The sequence below is a fragment of the Ischnura elegans genome, chromosome 13, assembly GCF_921293095.1.
Source record: "Ischnura elegans chromosome 13, ioIscEleg1.1, whole genome shotgun sequence".
NCBI lineage: Eukaryota > Metazoa > Arthropoda > Insecta > Odonata > Coenagrionidae > Ischnura > Ischnura elegans.
This window is the reverse complement of record NC_060258.1, coordinates 2,313,774-2,336,264: the sequence shown is the minus strand read 5'-3', so window position 1 is coordinate 2,336,264 and position 22,491 is coordinate 2,313,774. Positions and strand designations below refer to the sequence as shown.

At 38.1% G+C, this 22,491-nt stretch overlaps 2 protein-coding genes across 2 annotated transcripts in view; one reads left to right on the top strand and one right to left on the bottom strand.

The window, feature by feature from the left end:
- Positions 1-22,491, bottom strand: part of LOC124170380 — a 263,025-nt gene that overhangs the window by 14,328 nt on the left and 226,206 nt on the right. The gene's annotated exons all lie outside the window — the stretch shown is intronic.
- Positions 986-17,112, top strand: LOC124170229 (zinc finger protein 260-like). The gene is made up of 7 exons (XM_046548937.1): positions 986-1,021; positions 6,110-6,277; positions 6,994-7,110; positions 8,800-8,931; positions 11,713-11,844; positions 13,374-13,446; positions 14,211-17,112. The coding sequence occupies exons 4-7, from the start codon at positions 8,875-8,877 to the stop codon at positions 15,926-15,928; spliced, it is 1,980 nt and encodes a 659-aa protein (XP_046404893.1). The 5' UTR covers positions 986-1,021; positions 6,110-6,277; positions 6,994-7,110; positions 8,800-8,874; the 3' UTR covers positions 15,929-17,112.

Below are 22,491 nucleotides of genomic sequence, written 5' to 3'. Positions count from 1 at the left end.
ATATATTCGTCAATTTTCTTTCAATTTTTGGTAGTATTATAATTTATGTTTAATTATTATTCTATGCTTAGACCAGAAACTGAATTTAAGGCCGACTTCAGCTTCCACACGGTCACAGTTCATTTACGGTCTTTAAATATGAAAAATGTTACAAAACATCTTGAACGCTGAATTTAAAGAGTTTTAAAATATTCATGTTTAAAAAAATGCAATTAAGCTCAATTAGATATATCTCCTCGTTGCAAATACCTCATTTATCGATTGTAGGCCTATTGCGTACGTTATCCTCTTGTGGTCAGAAACGTAACTAAAGTGTGGTATCTGAACTAAACCTTTCTACCTTGGTCTGTTATATCGTAGAACGTCAATAAACATGAAATCTGTTGAAGTATTTGCTGATTACTCTGCTGCGATGTGATTTCTTTTTGAGGTCACATTTAAATATGAGCCTAACACGCCCTTTTTCTTAATAAGTCTCATGTTTTTGCATTGTTATACTTCATGGAAATGATCGTAATTTATTAGGAATTTAGTAATCACTGAGTGCTGTGTGGATGCTTAGTTTGAGGAATGAACTGATTAAGAGACTGTGACAACATGAATGCTACCACTGGGAATTATTCGGATTCTCAAGACAGGAATTCCGAGGGCACCCCGTGCAGACTTTGCATGAAGAAAAATGATTATTATTACAACATATTCACTTCAATTGTGGCAAGCCAGATAACTGTAGAGGATGCCTTATATGATTTAGTCGACTGAAAAGTAAGTGGCGGGTTACATGTTATCCATTTCCTTGCCTCTTGTTTTATTCCGTTCTATGAGTACATGTTTTCCACGGTACGTCTGATATCTCTTGAAAATATTTTTATTCCTTTCTTAGATTGCTGTGGGAGATGGCCTGCCTGCCACTTTATGTCCACTGTGCTTGAAAAAGCTCATCGAATTCTACGATTTCAGAAATATTTGTCATGAATCGGACGCAGAACTGAGAAAATTTTCTTCCAGAAATTACTTCAAGGTGAGTGCTTCTTATTTTTTTCATTGGATGCCTCGTTTAACTTCCATATGATGTTAAATCATTCTCGCAAACAGATATTAACTTGTTCGTGATTATGTACCGTGTAGCCCGGTATTAGTAGTTTTAAGTTTATATCAACGAGAATGAAAAATGTAGCAAGATGTTTGTGTTCGTTGGTTGAACTGGTTATAACAGTTACTTTAAAAAGTAACTTAATTGTGTATTTGATGAATCACTTGCTACGACGGGGTAAGTATAATGCTTAATGACTGTATCAAACTGGTACGTGCAACGTTTGTTAAAAATTGCTTTGATTAGGCATCAAAAGTTAATGGGGTATTAAATTTGTTAATGAAAAACGTAAGATGGCGCTAAAGGCCCTTGTGCATGATCGACATACCTGGCTATTTAGTGTACTTGTTCGTTGCAATGTTAAAATATTAAGTGTATGCATTTTTTATTTTTGTTACATATCTGATTGATTTAATAACAATATTATTTGCTAAAATTATCTTTGTCAGCTGTTTATCAAATTTTTTATGTATTTGCTTCTATAAACCGTTAATTCATACAATTCTTCAATAATAATATTTTCTGTACATGATTTTGGTGATATCAAAAATCATGTACACAAAATTGTGTTTTTTTATTTATTGAGAGTGTGGTTTTTATTTATTGAGAGTTTCGTTTTTAGTTATCACTCTGTAAAAATGGGTACATTTCTATAGGTATCCTAATTTTAAGAGATGTTTCTCGCTGTGAAACACTATTTTTTATGCATTGAGATGTTTTTCCCCTGTAAGAATCGTAATATTTGTGGCTGGGGATATTAAACACTGCATTGCTTTTTAAATTGATAGGAGATGTTACATTACGGTTCGTGGTTAAAGGTCTGTTTACTCCATGAATTTACCTGTGCTAGTTACCAGACATCTACACAAGAATGCATTGTGTAAACGGGAGGGAGAAAAAAGGGAGAAAAGGGAGATTTTTGAGAGATGTGTAAAAAGGGAGATTTTTTTGTAAACTTTATTTTTTTGCAGCTGAATTACTTCAACCAGTGAATATTTAATGATAATAGTGGGATCATTATGGACCACTTAGCATTAGAAAAAAAATCATGGCTTTTCATGTCACAGGAATGGAGTTACGGATGGAAATAAAAATAAACATGTGTTGCACGTTGCGGCACTTTAGGGGTCACGCCCAAATTTCAATTGCTCATATTTCATGAACAAATGACAATTGAAGGCTAAAATTGCACACAATTTCTAATCATGCCAAAATGTATGACCATGGTAAGTTTCATGAAAATCCGAGTTGGTGGGTGTCATGGCCTGGTTGATTTATATTGGAATGACCCTATTTGATAATGTAATCGGAGCATGCTAAAGTGAAAAAAGAAATCCATGACGATTTGCTGCTAAAGATTGAAGTGTCAGAGACCCGGAAATTGTTTATGCGTTGTCAAATAAAGTCTCATGTGCATTTAAACATATTTTCTTTCTTTTGTTCGGGGCCTCTCCCTCACCTTTAACTGTGATCTCATGAGGCTAAGGTTATTTATAATTAAGCATTTTTGCGACGTTTCGGAAATTCATTGTTTCTATTCATGGCATTTCATGGTGGGTACAATGAAGGCATGATGGGTAAAGTATTGGAAATTAATTTAAGTGAGCAAAAATTATGCTAGAAAACATATTCATCCTTAGGTGTAAAATAAAAGAAAATAGGATTTTTGATGTGATACATCTTATCTGTAATTGCTAACTCTATTTTACATAAAATCTTCCTATATTTGAATATTATTTTTATATTTGCATTTCTATTAGTGCCTTCATTAAAATAATTTGTATTTGTGGTTATAAAAACAGTTTCTTAAAAAAATCTCTCAGATAAACTGTATTCTGATTTTAAAAATGCATTATAAAATTTAAAAGTTTTCTTTGAATTTTGTGGCTTACAACTTTAAATATAACCTTAATATAAATAAGTTTAAAGGTTACCTGTTTTGGGAAATACATTTTTAGGTACTGAGTTTTTCATCCCACATAACAGTCTCCAAAATCGTGGCAAATATATGATATGCAGAAGGTTGCCCTGTAATTACACCTGGTCAGATTCTCCAACTCCATCTTGGCTGACATTTCTTTGTTCGAGTTTTCCAGGAGCTGTATTACGTATCTCCAAACCGATCAGTGTGGCACCGATCATTGGGTGGGACTTCACACCGACTCCCGGTAAGCAGTCGTGTGATTCTGTACAAACCCAAGCGGTACAGCACAAACAAGAAAAAGAGAGATCATTGATAGCTGTACGGACACCTAAAATGTATCGGAATGGCCACCGAGTAGAGGGTTTCATGAATCCCCCCATGCCCATTGTACATTTTATTTTGTTTTTCCCTCATCAACAAATAAATGTGAGGCTTTCTGCATGTTTTATCTTTGTCAACCTTTGAATAGGCCAGTATAATTTACTGTAACATCAAATACTCATTACCTTAGCATAAATATAAGGTATTGGTTAATAAATATGAGATCTGCCATCATTTTATCATTTTCTCTCATTAATGATATCACTTTCACTCACTTAGAATAGGCTTTATTTCACTCAATCATAATTTATTTACTCCCTTCACATAATAAAAGAGAGAGATAATTAGAAATAGAATGGAGAAAAAGATAAATTGTGACAAACCTCTTTAATGACTTGGCGATGAGGGGAAAACGAAATAAAACACATGATTTGCATGGGGTATTCATGAAACCGACTAGTCGGTGGCTGTATAGACACCTTTTTTGTGTTGGTATGGCTAGCGATGACCTTCTATTTTCACGTCGGTGCTGCACCCATCGGCTTCTTACAGAATCGCAGGACTACTTACCGCGAGTCTGTATGATGTCCCACCTGGCCAATCGGTGCCGCACAGATCAGTTTGGAGATACAGAATACGGCCCCTGACCCGGCAGAATTCCTGAGTAACCTTCCACAAATCTCTACGCTTGGAAAACCTGTGATAACCCTTTATGTGATATGCATGCCTGGCAAGGTATGGTATAATTTTTTGGGGCTATCGACTTTATTAAGGTGTAATAATGTATGATCAAAGTATTTAAATTCCTTTAATCTATTTTGAGGTCAATTTCTTGAAACCTTTTTTAAATCTGCTTTTATGACATTTGTGTAGTGATTGTGTGAAAATTTGAATGGGATACTGTTTTAATTTGTGGTTCAATTTTATTCTTGGAGTTTGAAGGGTGAAGACAGAAATATTTTCTAAGTACTAATTGGAATGGTTAATGTTTTTTGCTCATATTTTTCTAGTGTTTTTGAGTTTATGTAGATAACTGTGTTGAGAAACTTTTTCATGTAACTGTAGAGTTAAAGATTTTGTTTGCTAGGTGTATGTATTTATTTTGTATTTTAATGGTTCATTTGATTAATAATTAAAAAATCTGGGTGATTAATAAGGTTCTGTCCACCCTATGATAAAAACGGAGCTATGTATCCAAATTTCTAATGGGTTACATATAAAAGGAAGGAAGCTGTCCATCATCAGATGCAATTCTGTATAATTGTGGCAGAGCTTCAATCATGATGGTTAAAGTGTTCATCTTTTGAGGTTTTGCATGAATGAAGCCATTTTTCAATGTATTCACGTGGGTGCAAGTGCGGACCTGTCAGACCATGTACAATCGAATGGGACAAGTAATAATCAGACAGTGCAATGCCTGGAGAATCTGCAAGCATTGATTGGCCCTAACATTTGATTATTTCCAGCTTGGTTCTAAAGGATTTTTTAATGTGAGGTGGATCATTTATATGCTTTATAATTACTGTTGAATCATTGGAAACTCAAGTTCCTTGCTTAATACTAAATTACCAACGCATGCAATGGCTGGGTGGGTAACTCCAAGTACAAAGCAAACTCTTCTTAAGTTTTCCATTCGTCTTCTTCAAGCAATGCCTCCAATTAAGTTCCATTGAAGGCTTTTCATCTTCCTTCAAATGGATGGTCATCATCGTTAGAATTACTGTTTGAAGCAATGATACCAATCATTTAACATTGCTTCTTGTGTGGCAGCATCTCGGTTAACTTAATGGGACTCTTGATGAACTTTATCCCCTGTTTTCTTTTAATGAAAGAAGGTAATCATTTCCTTTCACAAATGATGGTTAATTGGCTCAAACTTAGACATTTTCTCACAACACTAAGTATCTATTACCGAGATGTATTCATCATGGTCACCGAGCTGTTTGTCTACCAAATGTCTTAGCTCGAGTCATGATGTTTCTGGTATTTCAAAAACGCCGAGCAATCAGTTCTATAGCCATCTATTGACAGACAGCAAGAACTTTGCATAGTGCATAATACATAATTGTTGTATGACTGGTTTTGCAAGTTTTAAGAATAATAGTATCAGTGTTATTTAAAAAACAGTTTCATAAAAAAGGATTTGGAAAACAAGATGACTTTGAGGTTTCGTTTCTTTTTGCATAAATATTATACCCAGTATTCTCCTACAGAGTTTATATTTAAATATTAGCTGGAGGTCTAGAACATAATAAATGCATTGAAAGCATGTTCCACTTGTTTTTTCCATAGCTGTACTGTTGAGAAAAGAATTTATAGTGATTTGCCCTAACAGAAGCCACTACTCCAGGAATTATAATTGCAGAAGCGAATTTTGTGTGTAACAGTATGAAACTCGAGTATTTGGTTTTTTAATAACAAAAATTTGAATCCTTAATCTGTAGTTTGATTTCTCATAATTTGAAAAATGATATATCTGAATGATCTACATTGTCTATGGTACAGTTTGCAGTGAAGGGTCTACCATGGCCCAAAATAAGTTTTAAAAAGACGCTGCATGAACTCGGAATATCATGGATCTTCTTGCTAAATTTCGTTTCAGTCAGTGCTGTAGCTTTTCAGTGATTGATTAAGTGGCATGCAGGCACCTCTCCATTTTTACATGAAAGCAGATACATTATGTTCAGAATCCTTTTTTGTAATGCTTTAGTGCATCTCATGTATGTGTTTTTGAGGTGATGAGTGTTTTGTCACTGTTACTTTGTCTGCAGAGTTTTGAAGGAGAAGGGGCAGTTGATGATAATTTGGGGCCTTGTGTGGAGACTACGGACTGCATTCAAGATGCGATTGAAAACAATTCACAGCTCACTTGCTCAGCCCAAACCACTGAAATATACATTCCTGTTGCAGACTGCCGACTGCCCAGGGATGACAAGTTGGTGAGTTTTAATCTTATACTCAGTGAAAACTTAAGTGAACCACATTCAGTTGTACACATTTCTTGGTTGCTTGAAGAAAGAGGGTGTGTCTGTCATGAATATAATAAGTATTTTTTATGGAAAGTCACTCACCATTGTGCAACCTTCAGTTGCTGGACTGGTCCAGTAGTAAACTATGAGGCAAAAAGCCGTACACACACATCTTTTTTCATGTAAGTCTATATCCGTTGTACAACACTTCTAATCTGTTGACAGAAGTGTCTCTTATCCCGTGGGGTAGCCATTGGTAGTGGCTTACGCTAGGCTGTCTCATGATTGCCCTCGTATTTGTTCAAGCCATCTTCCTCCTTTAATTCTACTACGGAATTAGCATAGATTGTTGTAGCACCTCTTTGTAAGCCTAGGTGAAGAAAAGATGAAGGCAAATCAATGTACAGTGGAACTTTGATCTATCGTTCCTGCTGTTGTGCCACTAGTGTAAATGGCCAAAACTCTCATTCAAACCTCCAAAACTATCAATAAACTGCTCTTGGTGACGTAGCTCCCCCCTCACTAGTTGGATGTTAATATTCTGGAGTTTGAATTGTGAGTTACTAGAATAGAAAAAAACGATTATTTGGGCCAGCTGGAGTGGTCTCAATTAAAAGAGTAGTTTTCACTATAAAACGAGGTTATTATTGTTTTGCTTTGAAGTGACGCCCATTTTTGTCTTCTAGTTTCATGTGAAAGAGGAGAACAAAGACCCTCTCAGTGAAGGGAATAATCCTCAGCTGTACTCATCAGATCCAGCTGGAATAAGAAATGATGGCTCAGACCCATTGGCAACTGACTTGGTGAGTCAACTCTTGCCTTGTATAGTTCTTTTTTCTTAGGGCAAAATATCATTCTGTTGTGGAATATTCACAATACCTCTCAGCAGAAACCTACAGCATTTTCTTTGCCTGATAAGTAATAAACAAATACAGAAGAGCCTTAATGAATAATTGTTTAAAATGAGTGATTCATTGTAACAAACGGATTAGGTGTATTTTGCCAAACTGACAGTTAACTTTGCTCATGGAGCAAGTATCATCATTTATCTTCTGGCGATTAAGTTAAGGTTTTTGTATCAGCTCTGTATCATCACGGCACTGAGCAGTTATATTTTTTGTGATCATATGAATACAATTTTATTTTCTGCTCTGTTTAATTTGGTACTCTGATAGAATGACCATGACATCATGATGCAGCTGCTATACAGATCTGACAGTAAAATGAGTCCCTAATTAGGGATTTGTTATTCACAGGAATTAGGTTGTGCAGATTGGGATTTTGTGATGAAAGTGAGCAGGCATTTACTATGGGGACTAGGGATTTGCCCCTCTTACCATATTTGAATGGGGTGTTGGACATTGGCAGTGCAAATCGATTGCCAAAAGACATCAGTTGTTAGTGATGTGAACTGATTTTTATTTACTATTTATATATATTCATGACAGCTGTAAATTTTGAAGCCTGCCTACCAATTATAAGTATTTTCCTTACATAGTGTCTGATGCATTGTTTCCATGCTTCTCTATTTGTATTCTCAGCTGTTTGTAGGTTGTTCTTTTTTGTGGAATTCTCCCCGTGCCTTTTCTTATTGTCATTTTTTTCTTGCTTCATCCATCATTGTTTACTCTGCTTTCTGTGGCTTAACATATTAGTCTATTTGTGTGGTTATTAGATGTGAAAATGACATAATACAGCAGCCATGGTAAGATGTTGATATATACTTTAATAATGGTGAAGTTATCATTTGTTGTTTATATTTTATCATGGATATAATGCATTTACACCTGAAACACTTTCATATGCTTGAAAGCACTGTCGTATACCTTTCGAGCAAATAAGTTGTAAGAGATTTTGTCACTTTCAGGCAAACTAATGATGCACTACTTAAATATGCATTATACATTTTTGTTTAGTATCTGGATGTAGAAACACCTCAAGAAAACACCGCTTATCAGATCTCTGTGCAGAGTAAATGAACCTTCATATTTTCAAATTGAAGTAATGCAACATTTGGCCTATAAGGAGATTTTTAAACTATTTTGAAACAGTTATATATTAGTCTCTAAACTGCATAATAAACCGAAATACACTAAATTTGTCCTTCGTTATTGACCATATTTATTTTCCATGAGTGTGTGTTGTTACTATGGGCCCTGGATTCTCATACAGAGTTCTCCCATAAAATTAGTGTCTGTTACGAATAAGGTTATAACTGGAGTTTTGTATCTCCAGAAACCATTGCCCTGAGAGCCATCACGTGGCTTTTGCAGGGATTTTGCAGTGAAAAGAGAGGTATAAAGTGGTAAATTTAAAGACATAATTACAAAAATTATGAACTCCTGACATTAATTACATTAAGGCAGCTTGCAGGAAAGTATGAAAAATATATCCATATGAAACGAACTTTAATTTTATTCCTGTGACATATTTGCTGAAGTTTTTCTATATTACTTTATTTCAATCATGAATGATGATGATTGTGGATTAAGTTGCAGCCCAATGCCTTAACTGCTTCCCAAGGCAAAAAGGTGGAAGCTCAGGGCACAGGAGCAAATTTTGCAGACATGGACTGGACGCTGGTTGGGGCAAAGGAGGAACCATCTCCCGAGGAGAATGCCCAGGTATGTACAGAATCCTTGTTATGGACTTTAATTCATGAACGAATCCAATAATAGGTTGAAAAATAAATTATCATCATTGTAGGACGTTGTACCTTCTTCCCAAGTTTAAAGGTAACCCATTGGATTCTAAGTTACTAATAACTCAAACATGTTTTTATTATCTCAAAATAAGCTTTTTTCCTTTATATGTTCTTTATTTGTGTTAAAGTTTACTTGCCTTATATTTAAGTTAATAAATCATGGGACCATTAAATTATGTCATATTAGTCCTTCAGTGGGCACGAGGGGCACCTCGGTGCCCCGTAGTATTTCATGTGTGTGCTGTTGTTCATGTGGTGACTAAGGATTGTTACGAAGGATTTCATTAGATTATATTTAGAACAAATAAGACCTTTAATGGTGGAATATTGTTTGTTTATTAAGTTAAAATGTTTTCTAGTTGGGAAGTTTTCTTTGGAGGTAGGAATTAAGTATGTTGACTGGAAACTCATTTATTAGTATTCAACAGAGGCATATTTATTGTGGAAATCATAGTGGAAGTAATACAAAAAAGCAGTTTTAATGCATGAAATCTTAAATATCCTTTCCCCGTCTAATTTCCTGGATTTCACATGCATTCACTCACCATTTCGTCAGTTGTTAACTGACAAAATTCCAGTATGAGGGCAGCACTGATGTAAGCAAAGCAAATACCCATACACATTTTGTCATGACAAAGAACGTGGTACCTGGAGGTTGAAAACACCAGGATCTTTTTCTCTGGGGATCATCTGAGAGATTTTGTATTACAAAAGTGGTGTATTAAGTATGTAGCCAAGATGCCCTAGTGTCAAACTTGCAAACCGAATTTACAAGAAAATAAAATTCCTTGCACTACTTTCCTTAATCCTTTTGCACCAAATGGTGGGTGGAGCTGACGGGCATTTTTATATGCAGAAGACCTGTTGTTAGGTACAGTTGTCATGGATTTTCCAATGGAAAACGAGCAGATGTCGGCTATAGCCAATGTGAGGGAACCGCTGGGGAAGCAATTGTCGTTTGCATTCCATCGCGGCCTGAGACCCAGCTAAGCGAGACCTTAGGGCCACTCTTTGGCAGTTGAGTCTGATCCTCCCTATCATTAATGATCATCCTCACTGCAATAATCCATTGTGAAGTGGTTATATTGCCTAGTTTTTGCAGTGATATATTTTGTTGCATACTGCAATTTACTCTATACAATAAATGAATTCTTCACTTTGTTGTGTGCGTAAGCAACTTTGAAACAAAAGTTTAGTGTTAAAAATAACAGACTGCAGGGCTTATAGTCTTAGTGCCTTGTGTTAACTAACTTTGTTGTTATCAACGCAAGAAATCAGTGTAAAATTCCAGTGCTCAAAAAATGTTATTCTTTTAGAAGAGTTACCATAGTTACTCAGTGAAGCCACACACCTTTTTTCCATAAATGCCAGTGAAAAAGGGTGTTTGCGGATAACAGGATTCCTCCAATTTTTAATGCAAGCTGCTCACCATTTTTCCACATTGGGAGCCTCCCTTTAGTTCTAGCACAGCCTTCTTCAAGTCAGTGTAAGGCCTACTCCCTTTCAATCTATCTAAAAATCCTATTCTTTTCCTTCCCCTCCCTCGTTTCCCAAACATTCTACCCTCTAACTCCATTCTCAACATCCCCTCACCGCTAAGTGCTCCTCCCTTCTATACCTTCTGCCTCCTCCGTATCTCATTTAAAAGCTGCCTCGCCTCGCCAACAATATCCAGCACTTGGTCGTTCCTTTTCCTTTCTGTCCATTTAACCTTCTCCATTCTTCTCCATACCCACATCTCAAATGCCTCCAATCTTCCCTCGTCTTCTTTCCACACTGTCCACGTTTCCGCACCATAGAGAGCTCCAGATCAAACTCTTTACTATGCTTTTCTTTTTACTCTTTGATCAATTCCTATCGTTTTTTCTCCAGAGTTTAGCATTGGTAAATAATGTCAGAATTACAATTACAATTCTGACATTGTTTAACTTTAATAGTCATGGTTTCATAACTCAAATGTATCGATTGACCAATGACTTCCAAGTTTCTATGTGAAACTGCACCCCAAAACCATATTTGTTTGAAAAAAACGCTAGTATTGCAATAAGTTGACCATGGATTTGTGTTGAGATAGGGTTAGAGGATCAGGTCCAGTCGTGGGGGTAAGGGCCACGTGCCCCGTTGATTAGGGACCCTCATCTAAGGAAAAGAGAGTACCCAAAAAGAAAACGTTTTCCTCTCATAGGCAGAAAAAGGCGAAGGCAGCTTGTGGTGTAGTATGTTGATGCATGATGAAAAAATGAACTCTAAATTTATTCCTGTGACTAACTTTTAATATTAGGTTAAATAAAATGGACTAATTCTTTGCAACAATTCTTGTTGATAACCTGAAGAAATTATGGGAGAAAGAGTGCCTTCTCTGCTCTGCATTGTGTCGACTCTAAAAGAGCTGCTAGACAAGAGTGGAGCTACTATCTTTTCCTTCGCAATTTTTGTAAGCTCTGTGTGAATATTGTAAATTCCAGAACTTTAATTGTATCATCATAGTCGTGTACTATGATTGAAGATTTCAATCATACTCTTTGACTTGACTTTCCTTCTCAATTGTTTTTATGCCCATTGATCAATATGCCAGAATATTTCATCAGGGGTTATTTATTTTGTACAGACACTCTGTAATTCAAGCTTTGATCATCATCTCTTTTGCTTCTTGTATCAATTCCTTAAAGAGATTATCAATGGGTTTTCCTCTTTCCAATAGAGTGATCCAGTAACATACAAGTGCTCTTCTGTGAAAGAAGATCAGAGTAGCGATTATGACGAAGGATGCGTGCTTAACGATTGCACTTATGTCACCACAAGCAACCTGATGCATCAAGACTCTTCTAATCAGGTAATACTATTAATGAACTATTTATTGAACGTTGACCTTGATTAGCTTATGAACTGTATTGTCATTATAAGTCTTCAATCCTAGAATTGGTTTCATTCAGCCCTCCCATTCCTCTCTCCTATCTGCGTACCTATTAATATTTATGGTATTTATCTCTTTTAAACCCTTAATAATCTGACATCTGAAACACATTCAAAAGCATAACGTTCCCCACTCACATTCCACCTGACCTTTTAAGTTAAGATTTACCCAATACTCTTCTTATTTTCCGCTCCTTTCTGTACTTACTTGTTCAATCCCTTTTATCCTTAACATTCTTCGGGAGCAATCCATTCAAAGCTTTGACTTTTCTGCAGGTTTCCATTTTGAAACTTTGCTACCATTTTTAAATATGCTTCAAATGTAATGTCAGATGTATTGTTTCCTTATTTTAGTATCATTATTCTCTCCTGTGATCAGATTCTTTTTTTGTGGAATGCACTCTGTGCCTGTACTAGTCAACTCACTTTATTTTTGCTTGTTTGATCCATTAGTTGTAACTTGGCTTCCCATTGCTTAACATATCCAACTGACTGTGAGGATATGAGACCTTGAAAATGACGTAGTTTTTTGTAACCTTGGTCAGTGGTGGAGTTACATATTTAAGTGTGGAAATATTCATTTTTTGTTTATATTTTATCACGGGTATATTGCAATTACTCGTGAAACAATGTCATATACAAGAAAGCAGTGTCTTATACCATTTTAGCAAATAAATTGTGAATGGTTGATCAATTTCCAGAAAAACTGATGATGTCCTACTAAAATAAAAATAATAAAATTTGTAATCAGTCCATAGATATAACATCACCTAAAGTAAGCACTAAACTAATGACGTTTTACTGAAATATACATAATAGAATTTGTATTCAGTCCATAGATGTAACAGCACCTAAAGTAAGCACAAATATCAAATGTCATTGCAGAGTAAATTGAACCATCATATTTCCCCATTGGAGTTATGCACCTTTTGTCCCATAAGGTCGTCATCTACATATTTCTGATTTTCATTACCTAAATCAGAATGGCCCTCCATTATATCTCGTCTGCTTAATTTATATATACTTGTCAAAATGTTTGGTGTTATTAAAATGAATAGTAATCCAAAATATGCTGAAGTTTATTCTCCGTTGTTAACCCTATTTTTTTACATGAATGTATGTCATGAAGATAAAATCTGGAGTTAAATCATCATGAATAAGATTAAATAAGACATTTTACATCTCCATATGCTAATGCTCTGAGGTTCATCACATGGATTTTGCTATGTAAAAAAGAGGTAGTAAGTGTATAGTTAAGTGGTAATTTTAAAAATCTAACTTGAAGCAATTTCAATTCCTGACAATAATTTCCTTGAGGCAGCTTACAGGATAGCCTGAAGAACATATCCATAGGAAATCAATGTGTAAAATAAGTTTTGGTAAATCCTATCCATAAAAGTTCTAAATCCGCTGTTAATACATTATTCTTATTTGGATGCTTACTTTTAGCCTACTGCACGTTTGGATGGGGAGCCAATTGAGAGTTTGACTGTGCCCCAGAAGACTACAACAGAGGCATTTTGTGAGTACTCTAAAAGGCTTGCAAGTTACTGTATATATGGAGGAATTGATGTTACTAATTGTGGATGATGTATTTGTTGATGCTTTATTAGTAGCAACTTTTACTTTGACTAGATCACTGATTGAGAATTTGACAGTAGCCCATGAATCCACAACGGAAACAGGGGGTGAGTGCTTTCAAGGGTTAAAATAGAAATAATTCAGGAAAATATCAAGATATTTTTTGTATGTACTCATACGTAGTGCCACAAAATTTAAAATTGTCATTGTTTGAAACATTTTTAATTAACAAAATATTGGACAATCATAAAATATTCAATGGCAAAAAAATTATTTGCCAATTTTTAAAATATCTTCTATGGGACGAACCAGTATAAAACAAAATCGATTAAATCACTAACTGTCATGCAAAGGACCAATTCTGAAAGGGGCCTGATTTCTTTCTGCTTCGATTGTAAGCCAGTTCTGTGAAGAGTATGTATGTGTATCTATGTAGTTATATATACATCATTTTACCTTGTTATTTCTGTCTTTTTCATTCCTCCACAACCCTGTTATCCTCATCGTTTTTATGTAATGTGTTCCTTTCTCTCTCTTCTCCCTTCTATTAATTTATACCGAGAGTTTCTGGGTTCAAGTTCATGTCATTTAGCATTTTAGCCACCTGATTTCTGGCTTCTTCAATCCATTCAATCGATTTTAAATGGTAGGTTTAGGAGTCGAAAAGTTCATATTTGACTGAGATAATTTTAATTATTTTTCCAGGGCTCCCTGCTCCTGAAGAAATGCCCATTCAAACAACATCAACTTCATATCTGCTTGCGAAAGGAAATGTATTGAATCATTCAATCGATGAATGCATTGGTCCGACATATATGGTGACACAAGCAAACAAGGCTGGAGCATCCCATGTAGGGATAGGAAGAAATCTTATGGATAAAGACTTGGAAAAATGTGGTGCTTCTGAAACTTACGAGATATCAAGTTGCTCAATTCCTGAAGACAGACAATGTAATACCAAAGACATAGAATCACTTGAAAGCAGCAGAGGTGGAGCCGCAATGGCTGTTGTTGGGGAGAAAAGTGGTTGTGATGCACCAAATTCCACGCATAACCTTAGGTGTATCAGAATAAGTGGAAATGACAGAAGTGGCTGTGAGACCATCATGGGAGGCAGTGAGAAGATACTTAATTGCTTGATGAAAAATCCAGGGAACAGTTACAGTTCAAACGAAGATTCATACAATTGCTTCAATTGCAGAGATGTGTTCAACAACAAGAAGGAGCTAATGAAACACATGAAAATTCATTTTGTTGCTCGTAATTTTGACGCTGCAGCAGAATCATCTGTCGTAGATGTGTCTCTGGAAGGACATTCATCAAGCGGACATAGCAGTTCTTGCGAGCCTACCACCTCAAAGGGTTTAAGTGAGCAGGAGAGGAAAAGACTAGATCCCATGCCAAAAGAGAATGTGCTCAACAAGGAAACCAGCGGAGGAAAAGGGGATGAGACAAATACAAGACTATTGACGAGAAGTTTCACTCTGGAAGAGAACTCAACTTCACAGCGTTTATCTTCAAGGTCATCTAGCATTAGAAATCTGCGCAATCACGTGGGTCCGAGAATGGAAGAGAGACTGTATTCATGCAGCGAGTGCACTGATTCCTTCGCTCAGAAAAGGGACCTCACCGTACACAAACTTACACACGCAGGAGGAAAAACGTATTCTTGTAGCACTTGCAGGAAGCCTTTCACTCGTAGAGGTCATCTCGACATTCACTCGCGAACACACGCAGTAGAGAAGCCTTTTATATGTAAGGTCTGCAGCAAGTCCTTCTCTAGGAAAGACATTCTCTACGCGCACGTACGTAAACACCCAGGAGAAAGGCCTTATTCATGCAACGTGTGTGAAAAGTCTTTTTCGATTAAGAGCAACTTAGTTAGATATGTGCGCACGCACACGGGAAAGAAACCATTTTCTTGCGACGTGTGTGAAATGTCTTTCTCGGATAAGAGTACCTTAGTTAGACATGTACGCAGGCACGCGGGAGAGAAACCGTTTTCTTGCGACGAGTGTGAAAAGTCTTTCTTGTGGAAGAGCGACTTAGTTAGACATGTACGTACGCATACGGGAGAGAAAACTTTTTCGTGCAGAATCTGCGAGAAATCTTTCACTGAGAAGAGTAATCTCAAAAGACACTCGCGAAAACACACGGGAGAGAAGCCATTTTCATGCAGTGAGTGTGAAAAGTCTTTCTCGGATAAGAGTACCTTAGTTAGACATGTACGTACGCATACGGGGGATAAACCGTATTCTTGTAGCATTTGCGGCAAGTGTTTCACTCGGAGATGTCATCTCAAGAGTCACTTGCGAACACACACGGGAGAGAAGCCTTTTTTCTGCCACCTGTGCAGCAAGGCCTTCGCTAGGAAAAGTCAGCTCACCTCACACATTCAAAGACACTCGGGGGAGAAGCCTTAATCTTGTAGTATTTGCCGCAAGTGTTTCACTCAGAAGGGTAATCTCAAGAGTCACTTGCGAACACAAACGGGAGAGAAGCCTTTTATCTGCAACATGTGCAGCAGGTCCATCACTAGGAAAAGTCACCTCACCTCACACATTCGAGCACACTCGGGAGAGAAGCCTTATTCTTGTAGCATTTGCTGCGATCATTTCATAAAGAGATGTTCTCTCAACACTCACATGCGTTTGCATACGACAGAGAAGCCTTAAATCATGACATGAGTGTGAAAAGTCTTTCTCGAATGAGAACCACTTAGAGACACATTTTCGTATACCCTCGGGAGAGAAGCCTTAGTCGTGCAAAATGTGCGAAAATTCTTTTTGTAGAAGGTATCTGGTGGGACACATGCAAACGCACGCAGAAGAGGGACCTTTTTCACGCAGAATCCACAAAAATAATCTTTTACTCAGAGTCGTTCACTTAAGAGTCACATGCGAAACAACACGTAGGAGAAACTCTACTCGTGCGGCGAATTAGAGTGTCCCTCTCGACAAATAGCCTCTTTGATATAGACATATGTACAAAAAAACCGAGAGTTGCTTTATTTCTGCGACGTATGCAGCGAGTCTGTCACTCCATGATGCGACCTAGTAACCCATTCGTACACACACAGCAGATAAACCTTGTCAATGTAACATTTGTTGGAAGTGTTTTGCAGTGAGTGGTTTCCTTGACAGATAAACATACATGCTCACACGTGTGAGCGCAGCCTTGTTTATGCATAGTCCCCATCCCGTCCATCACTGCAAACAGAGGCCCTGACCACCACAAGTGTAAACGTACAATTGTGATGCATTATTATTATTTCGTATTTTGCACCAAGTCTTCCACTGTTAGTTCCAATCCCAACCTCCACACGCGCTCTTAATTGAGAGACTATTCATGTTGTGTATGTTGCGTGGTTTCACTCTGATAAGTCACGTTTACGCATGAAACATTTTCTTGCGGACAGGATAATTTAAATAAATATTACAAATGTTCCAATTGAACCTCATGCAAAGCTGCACGGAGTAATCGTTAATTTTCGCCTGCACAACGAGAAATAAATGATGATATTGTGTCAATAGGGATGATGGGCTATCTAATTGTTTCTATGAAATGCGTGCTTAGCAATGTGTTTCTGGATTTTCGTAATGAATATTGAAAGAGAGTAGTTGCAGAAAAGGGCACACCCAGGTTATCAGATTAGGATGAAGCAGCCTACACTACACATTTTTGATTAAACACGTCCACAGTATTCACTCCAATGTTTCTGGCTCTAAGTCCAGTCTTAATTGGCATCTTCTAATTGGTTCCGAATTTTCTTAGAATTAATCATGTGTTCTTTGAATATTCTTTGTATAAATATTTATCATGTCCACATTTTGTAAATAATGTGATATTAGTGAACAATAAAAGGCTTATGGCCGAGTTTGTTAATTTAATGAATTCAGCATGTTATTTATTTTCATTGTCAAAATATATGCAATTTTATTCCTATTTCTCTGTTTTCACTCGCGGCTGAGCGATTCGACACTATTTGTCGGAATGCACCGTCAATAGGACAGCAAGGATAATCGTGGACCATTAACATTAGAACGGTGAAGTTGCGAAAAAAGCCAGCAATGGAGGTGGAAGGTGTACAAACATTGGCAGAGTAAATGGGGATGTTATCGGAGGGTGGGAGAGTAAGTAGAGGACAGAAGGTGGATGCTAGGTGGCGCTGAGCGCACTTGCAGGGTTTGGTAATGAGAAAATGATTCAGAGGACACGTCGGACGCAGCCAAAAGTAGTACTACGGAGTGAGTGAGCAGGGGATTCATATATGTACAAACTTTGGCCGCAATCCGTTCAGCCGTCTGGAAGCACATAGCGGACAGATAAACATGTATTAAAGATAACTTATACAAAAGATTAAGCGTATCCTTACATTATCTTATCGCTGAGGAATGCCACACGTTCCTCCTCCTCAAAAGCTAGGTTTACATTTTTATAATTAGAATTTATGCTACTTTGTACACAAATGTGGTTTAACAATTTATCTGAGGAAAATAAAGAAAACGTCCAGTCTACTTTCAAATTTCAATACCTTTTCAGAATGAAGATATGCATTTTAGGTTAACTAGAGGTTTCCCCTTTCTCCACTCACAAAGATTACATGATGTTACATTAGAGGGCTACCTTGCATAATTTGTCACCTCCACAGATGCTATTGGGTGTTTATATTTGTTTATTGCCAAGACCAACAATCTTTTTATGGATAGTTACTTACATTATGCTTACATTCCACTGTAAAATAAAATTAACGTAATTTGAAAATTAAATGTACTATATTCAAATAAAAGTATGTGGCCAAAATATTAGATCAGCCATCTTTAGATAAACAACGAGAACTGACCCCCGTGCATGGCGTCTGATATATCGGATAAGATAAAAGTTATTAACATATTGAGAAAAAATTCAATAAAAATAATTTAATTACCCTGTGGGACGACTGAAAGTTCTTTGAATGCCATATCTTACATAAATCCTTCTTAAGTCGATACATTCAAGTAGTCAGCTGAAATATTACCAGCGCAGTAAAGACAGACATCCATGTCAACTTAATATAGTATCACTATGTAGCGCATGTCAATTGGAGCCCAGAAAGAAATTATATACGGAGGTTCGACGAATCGGACGCTATGCACTAATGAGTTATACCTTAAGCTGCGGAAACGTTTTTAAATGGTCTGCATTGTGATTGCGGGGAGAACGTGTGTCAACATTTGACCAATTTTCTCGCCACTGGCAGCCATATCTTAAGATTTCAACGTCGTCCTTTCCGCGGTCGCTTGAACTCGGCCAAACCTATACCCTTTTTTCTGAACTGTCGGCGGCTGACCGTGAGCTTGCTCGAAATCCACCCACTCTTCTAGCCAATGACAGAAGAAAGTGTATAGGAGCCCGCAGTCTCTCTCCGAGCTCCGTGCAGTGCTGATCCCTCTCCAGCTCGCAGTGTTGCCAAATCTAACCGTTGGAACCGCACAGCGTTCGTTCTACCTTCCGCCGCTCCCGAAAGTACCGTTATTCCCAAGGCTGGCAACGCCGGTCGACCAAATGGAGGGTAAAAGGGAAGGGGATGGAGGAGAAAGGAGAAGTGGAAGGGGCAGCGCTTCTGATGGTCTATTTTCCACCCAGCCGCCATCAGTTCGGAAAAAGGGTATAGTGGCAGAGAGCACAAAGGTGTCTTTCGGGGACTGGATACCCTCATCACGGGGAGCGCTGCCCGGATTTTCCCTTCTCTGAGAGGGAAAGAGCTCGCTACTTTCCGCGGCGCATTCACGATGAAAACAATTCCAACGATTCCTAGCATTTCCTAGGAATTTACTTATGTTGCTGTTGTACATTAGCCAGGGAAACTTATTTGAATGCATTGGTCTCTCCTTCTTGTACTATCGGCGGTGGGTCTTTCGTCCCCGCGTAATTACCAAGGACATATTACATATACGGTCTGTCGTCAGGGGGTAGGGTGGGCAGTCCCGAATTAAGAGGGTTTATCACCTGCCAGACACGCCCGGGGTCCACGAATAAATATCTTTCCCGCTCAGGTCCCGCACACAGTGGCAGAAAAATGTTGACACTCCCGCAGTTGAAGGTTTAAAGCTACCGGCTGCGTCCGCCGAAGATGAAGATGTTGTGTCAACATGTAATCATTAAGTTAAGCTGCGACATAAGCAAGTTTATATGTCGAATAAGCAGTCATGGAGAAAAGGCAGCAGTAATTCGAGTAGATATGAGCCTATCCCTGGGCAAGATAGGCCAACTAAATAATACACAAAGCCGTGATTTGGCGATGGAGGCTTCTAAATATGCCTCGCATCATCTGGAGGAGAAGGCAGCGGGTCATCTTCAAATGAGGAAAGATAGAGGCCACGGCGGTCAGTACAGCGACACTCATTTCACTGCAGGCGTGAGAACGTTTACGTGAACGGCTGTAATACTGCGATGAGGAAGGCAAGGGGAAACAACCACATTAATATCCCGAGGAGTCGCCGTCTCTCCAAAGTTAAATTATCACTCACGATGGAATTCCCTTGGGTAAAACATTCCGGAGGTAAAAGTAGTCCCTCATTCTGATGTCCGGGAGGATACTGCCCGAGAGGTTTTAATAGTCACCTGCGATAAAGTTTTGAAGATAGGTATAGTGGCGGAAAAATTGACGCACAGCTCATCAGCGTCTGAAAGCGGCCAGTTCAGGAACCACTCGTCTTCCAAAATTTGCTAGGCTTTAGCGTTTTCGAAGTCAATCTTGGGCGTGCTTCGCGATGGCGAATAAACGAAATTGTCTATTTTGGTGGGCCTTTGGCGCGTTTCCATTCTGCATTTCAAGGATGTATGCATCCGAGACATCGGAAAAAGGTGCGAGGGTTCTGGCAAAACACGGCATAGTGACACTTTTGTGACTTTGTCGTGTTCTGCAAGAATTCTGTGGCAAGGAGACAGACGACCCCATATGAAAGGTCAAGTTCCATTCAGATATAAAGACGAATATACCGAGTGGAGTGCTCTTGCGGAGACTCGTGCATGTGCCAAACATCACGAGCCTTGAAATGTAGAATGAAAGAACCCCAAAGAGCTACCAAGAATAGATAATTTTCTTTATCCGCCATCGCCGAGCATGTATGAGGAAGTCCAATGCACAACGTGTACTTCGGAAACTCATCACCATACAGAAGCAATAATTTACCCGGCTGATTAAAGAGGCTATCGAAATAGCCAAAACACCAAGCTTCAACAGGGAGGACAGCCACTCGCTCTCCAACGCCTCGAAGAAACTCTTTCCCAAACCAGCGAATTGCCATACCTTGCCGCACCTTACCATAATTAAGCCTTATATAAGACTGCAAAACATCTGAATCCGACATTTCAAACCTAAAGACGCCTGCAGCAACGCTGGCGAAACTATCGTTGAACGGGGAATCGGCGCTGAGGGTAACTAGGAAGCCAAGCTGCACCAAGAGGCTAATATTACTTGGACTGTTCTCTCCCTGTTACGGAAGCGGCTTTTTCTACTCCTTACTTGTTGGACCACAGCCAGTAGACAGGTGGGGGACTGCGCTGTCGGTTCGCTGCCTGTTTATTACTTTTGTATTACCGCTGACGTTTAACGTGTATGATATACGTTTATGTATTACTAACATTCTACGGAAGACAACAGTACATATCAATTTTCAATTGACCCCCTGGTTTGGAAGTTAGCAGGTGTTTGCGTTGTAGGTATACAACAACTCCGTTAATTTTAGTGGCATAAACAGCTTGATTTCGGCTAACAACTAGCGATAGATGTGGCTTGTTCATATCAAGATTATAGTCATAGGAACGAAAACTACGGTAATGTCAAGCGCTCAAATTATGGAAACTTGATTTTACGCGCATAAAACGGGTACTTTTCGGGAAAAAAATATTAAGAACTGGAAATACTATGACGCCGAAGATTTTTTGTGACACGCCGACACAGAAATGAATTCTCTTTCGCATGCTTTTTGTTGCATTGAAGTTGTTTGCTTCGTTTAGACGCTAGAGCTCCTCAAACTCGGGTATCTTGCTTTTTTACAGACAGTACATGAGCTGGAAAATGATGTAGGACCCTTTGAGAATAATGGTAATAGAATACACGGATCAGGACATTACATTATCTCCAGATCGCCCCGTGATTAGGAAGAGGAAAATTCTGGAGCTCCTGAAGGAGAATGAATGATGTAGCCTGAGGACGTGCAAATGGAGCATGAGATCCCCGGAAACGGTTACGAGGAGGCTGATGAAGATGCATAATTCGAATGGATTGATGCAAGAGGACCGCATTCTTTCCAACACAAATGAGACTCCCACTTCTACATAAAAGACGGAAAATTTGAATGAAGTGCAAGAGCAAACATGAGCAAAAAATGTCTGTTCTCGAGCGATTGCAACTCCTCTAATCAAAGTTGAAAATAAGTCTGTTGCTTTGCCCATCCCTGCCTGATTTTGATAGTGACTCCATTGAAAACTTGGATTTATCTTTTTGAGACTGTGTATGGAGAAATTCCTGAGAATATTCAGAGTATTGGTATATTTTTAGTGAAAAACATAGTACCTGGGTGTAATGTACAATCCATCCAGATATTGTCCAAGTGTCATGGTCCTGAGACTGTACTGTACGTTAAACCTCATGCAGGCAAGCATGATATTTTTACATGGCTGGGCACTTGGCGTACTTTAACCACGATTTTATATGATAACGCTCGATTTTTGTTAAAATTTATCTTTCTTTGTAGAAATTACTTCAAGCTGGTAGTTGAGACTGATATGTCGGTACAGATTTGATACACAGCCGGTTGTGCGGCATACTTTATAGGCCATAGGTGTTGAGTTCCTATTGTCGATCGTAAAAAAATCTGCTACAATACTTCGAGCTTTGAAAAATCACACTGTAGACAGTTAAAGTAAAATATAGGAATACACGAGGCCAATTTAGACCAGAATGTAAGTACAATGATGAAATCCTTGGTTTTTGAAGACT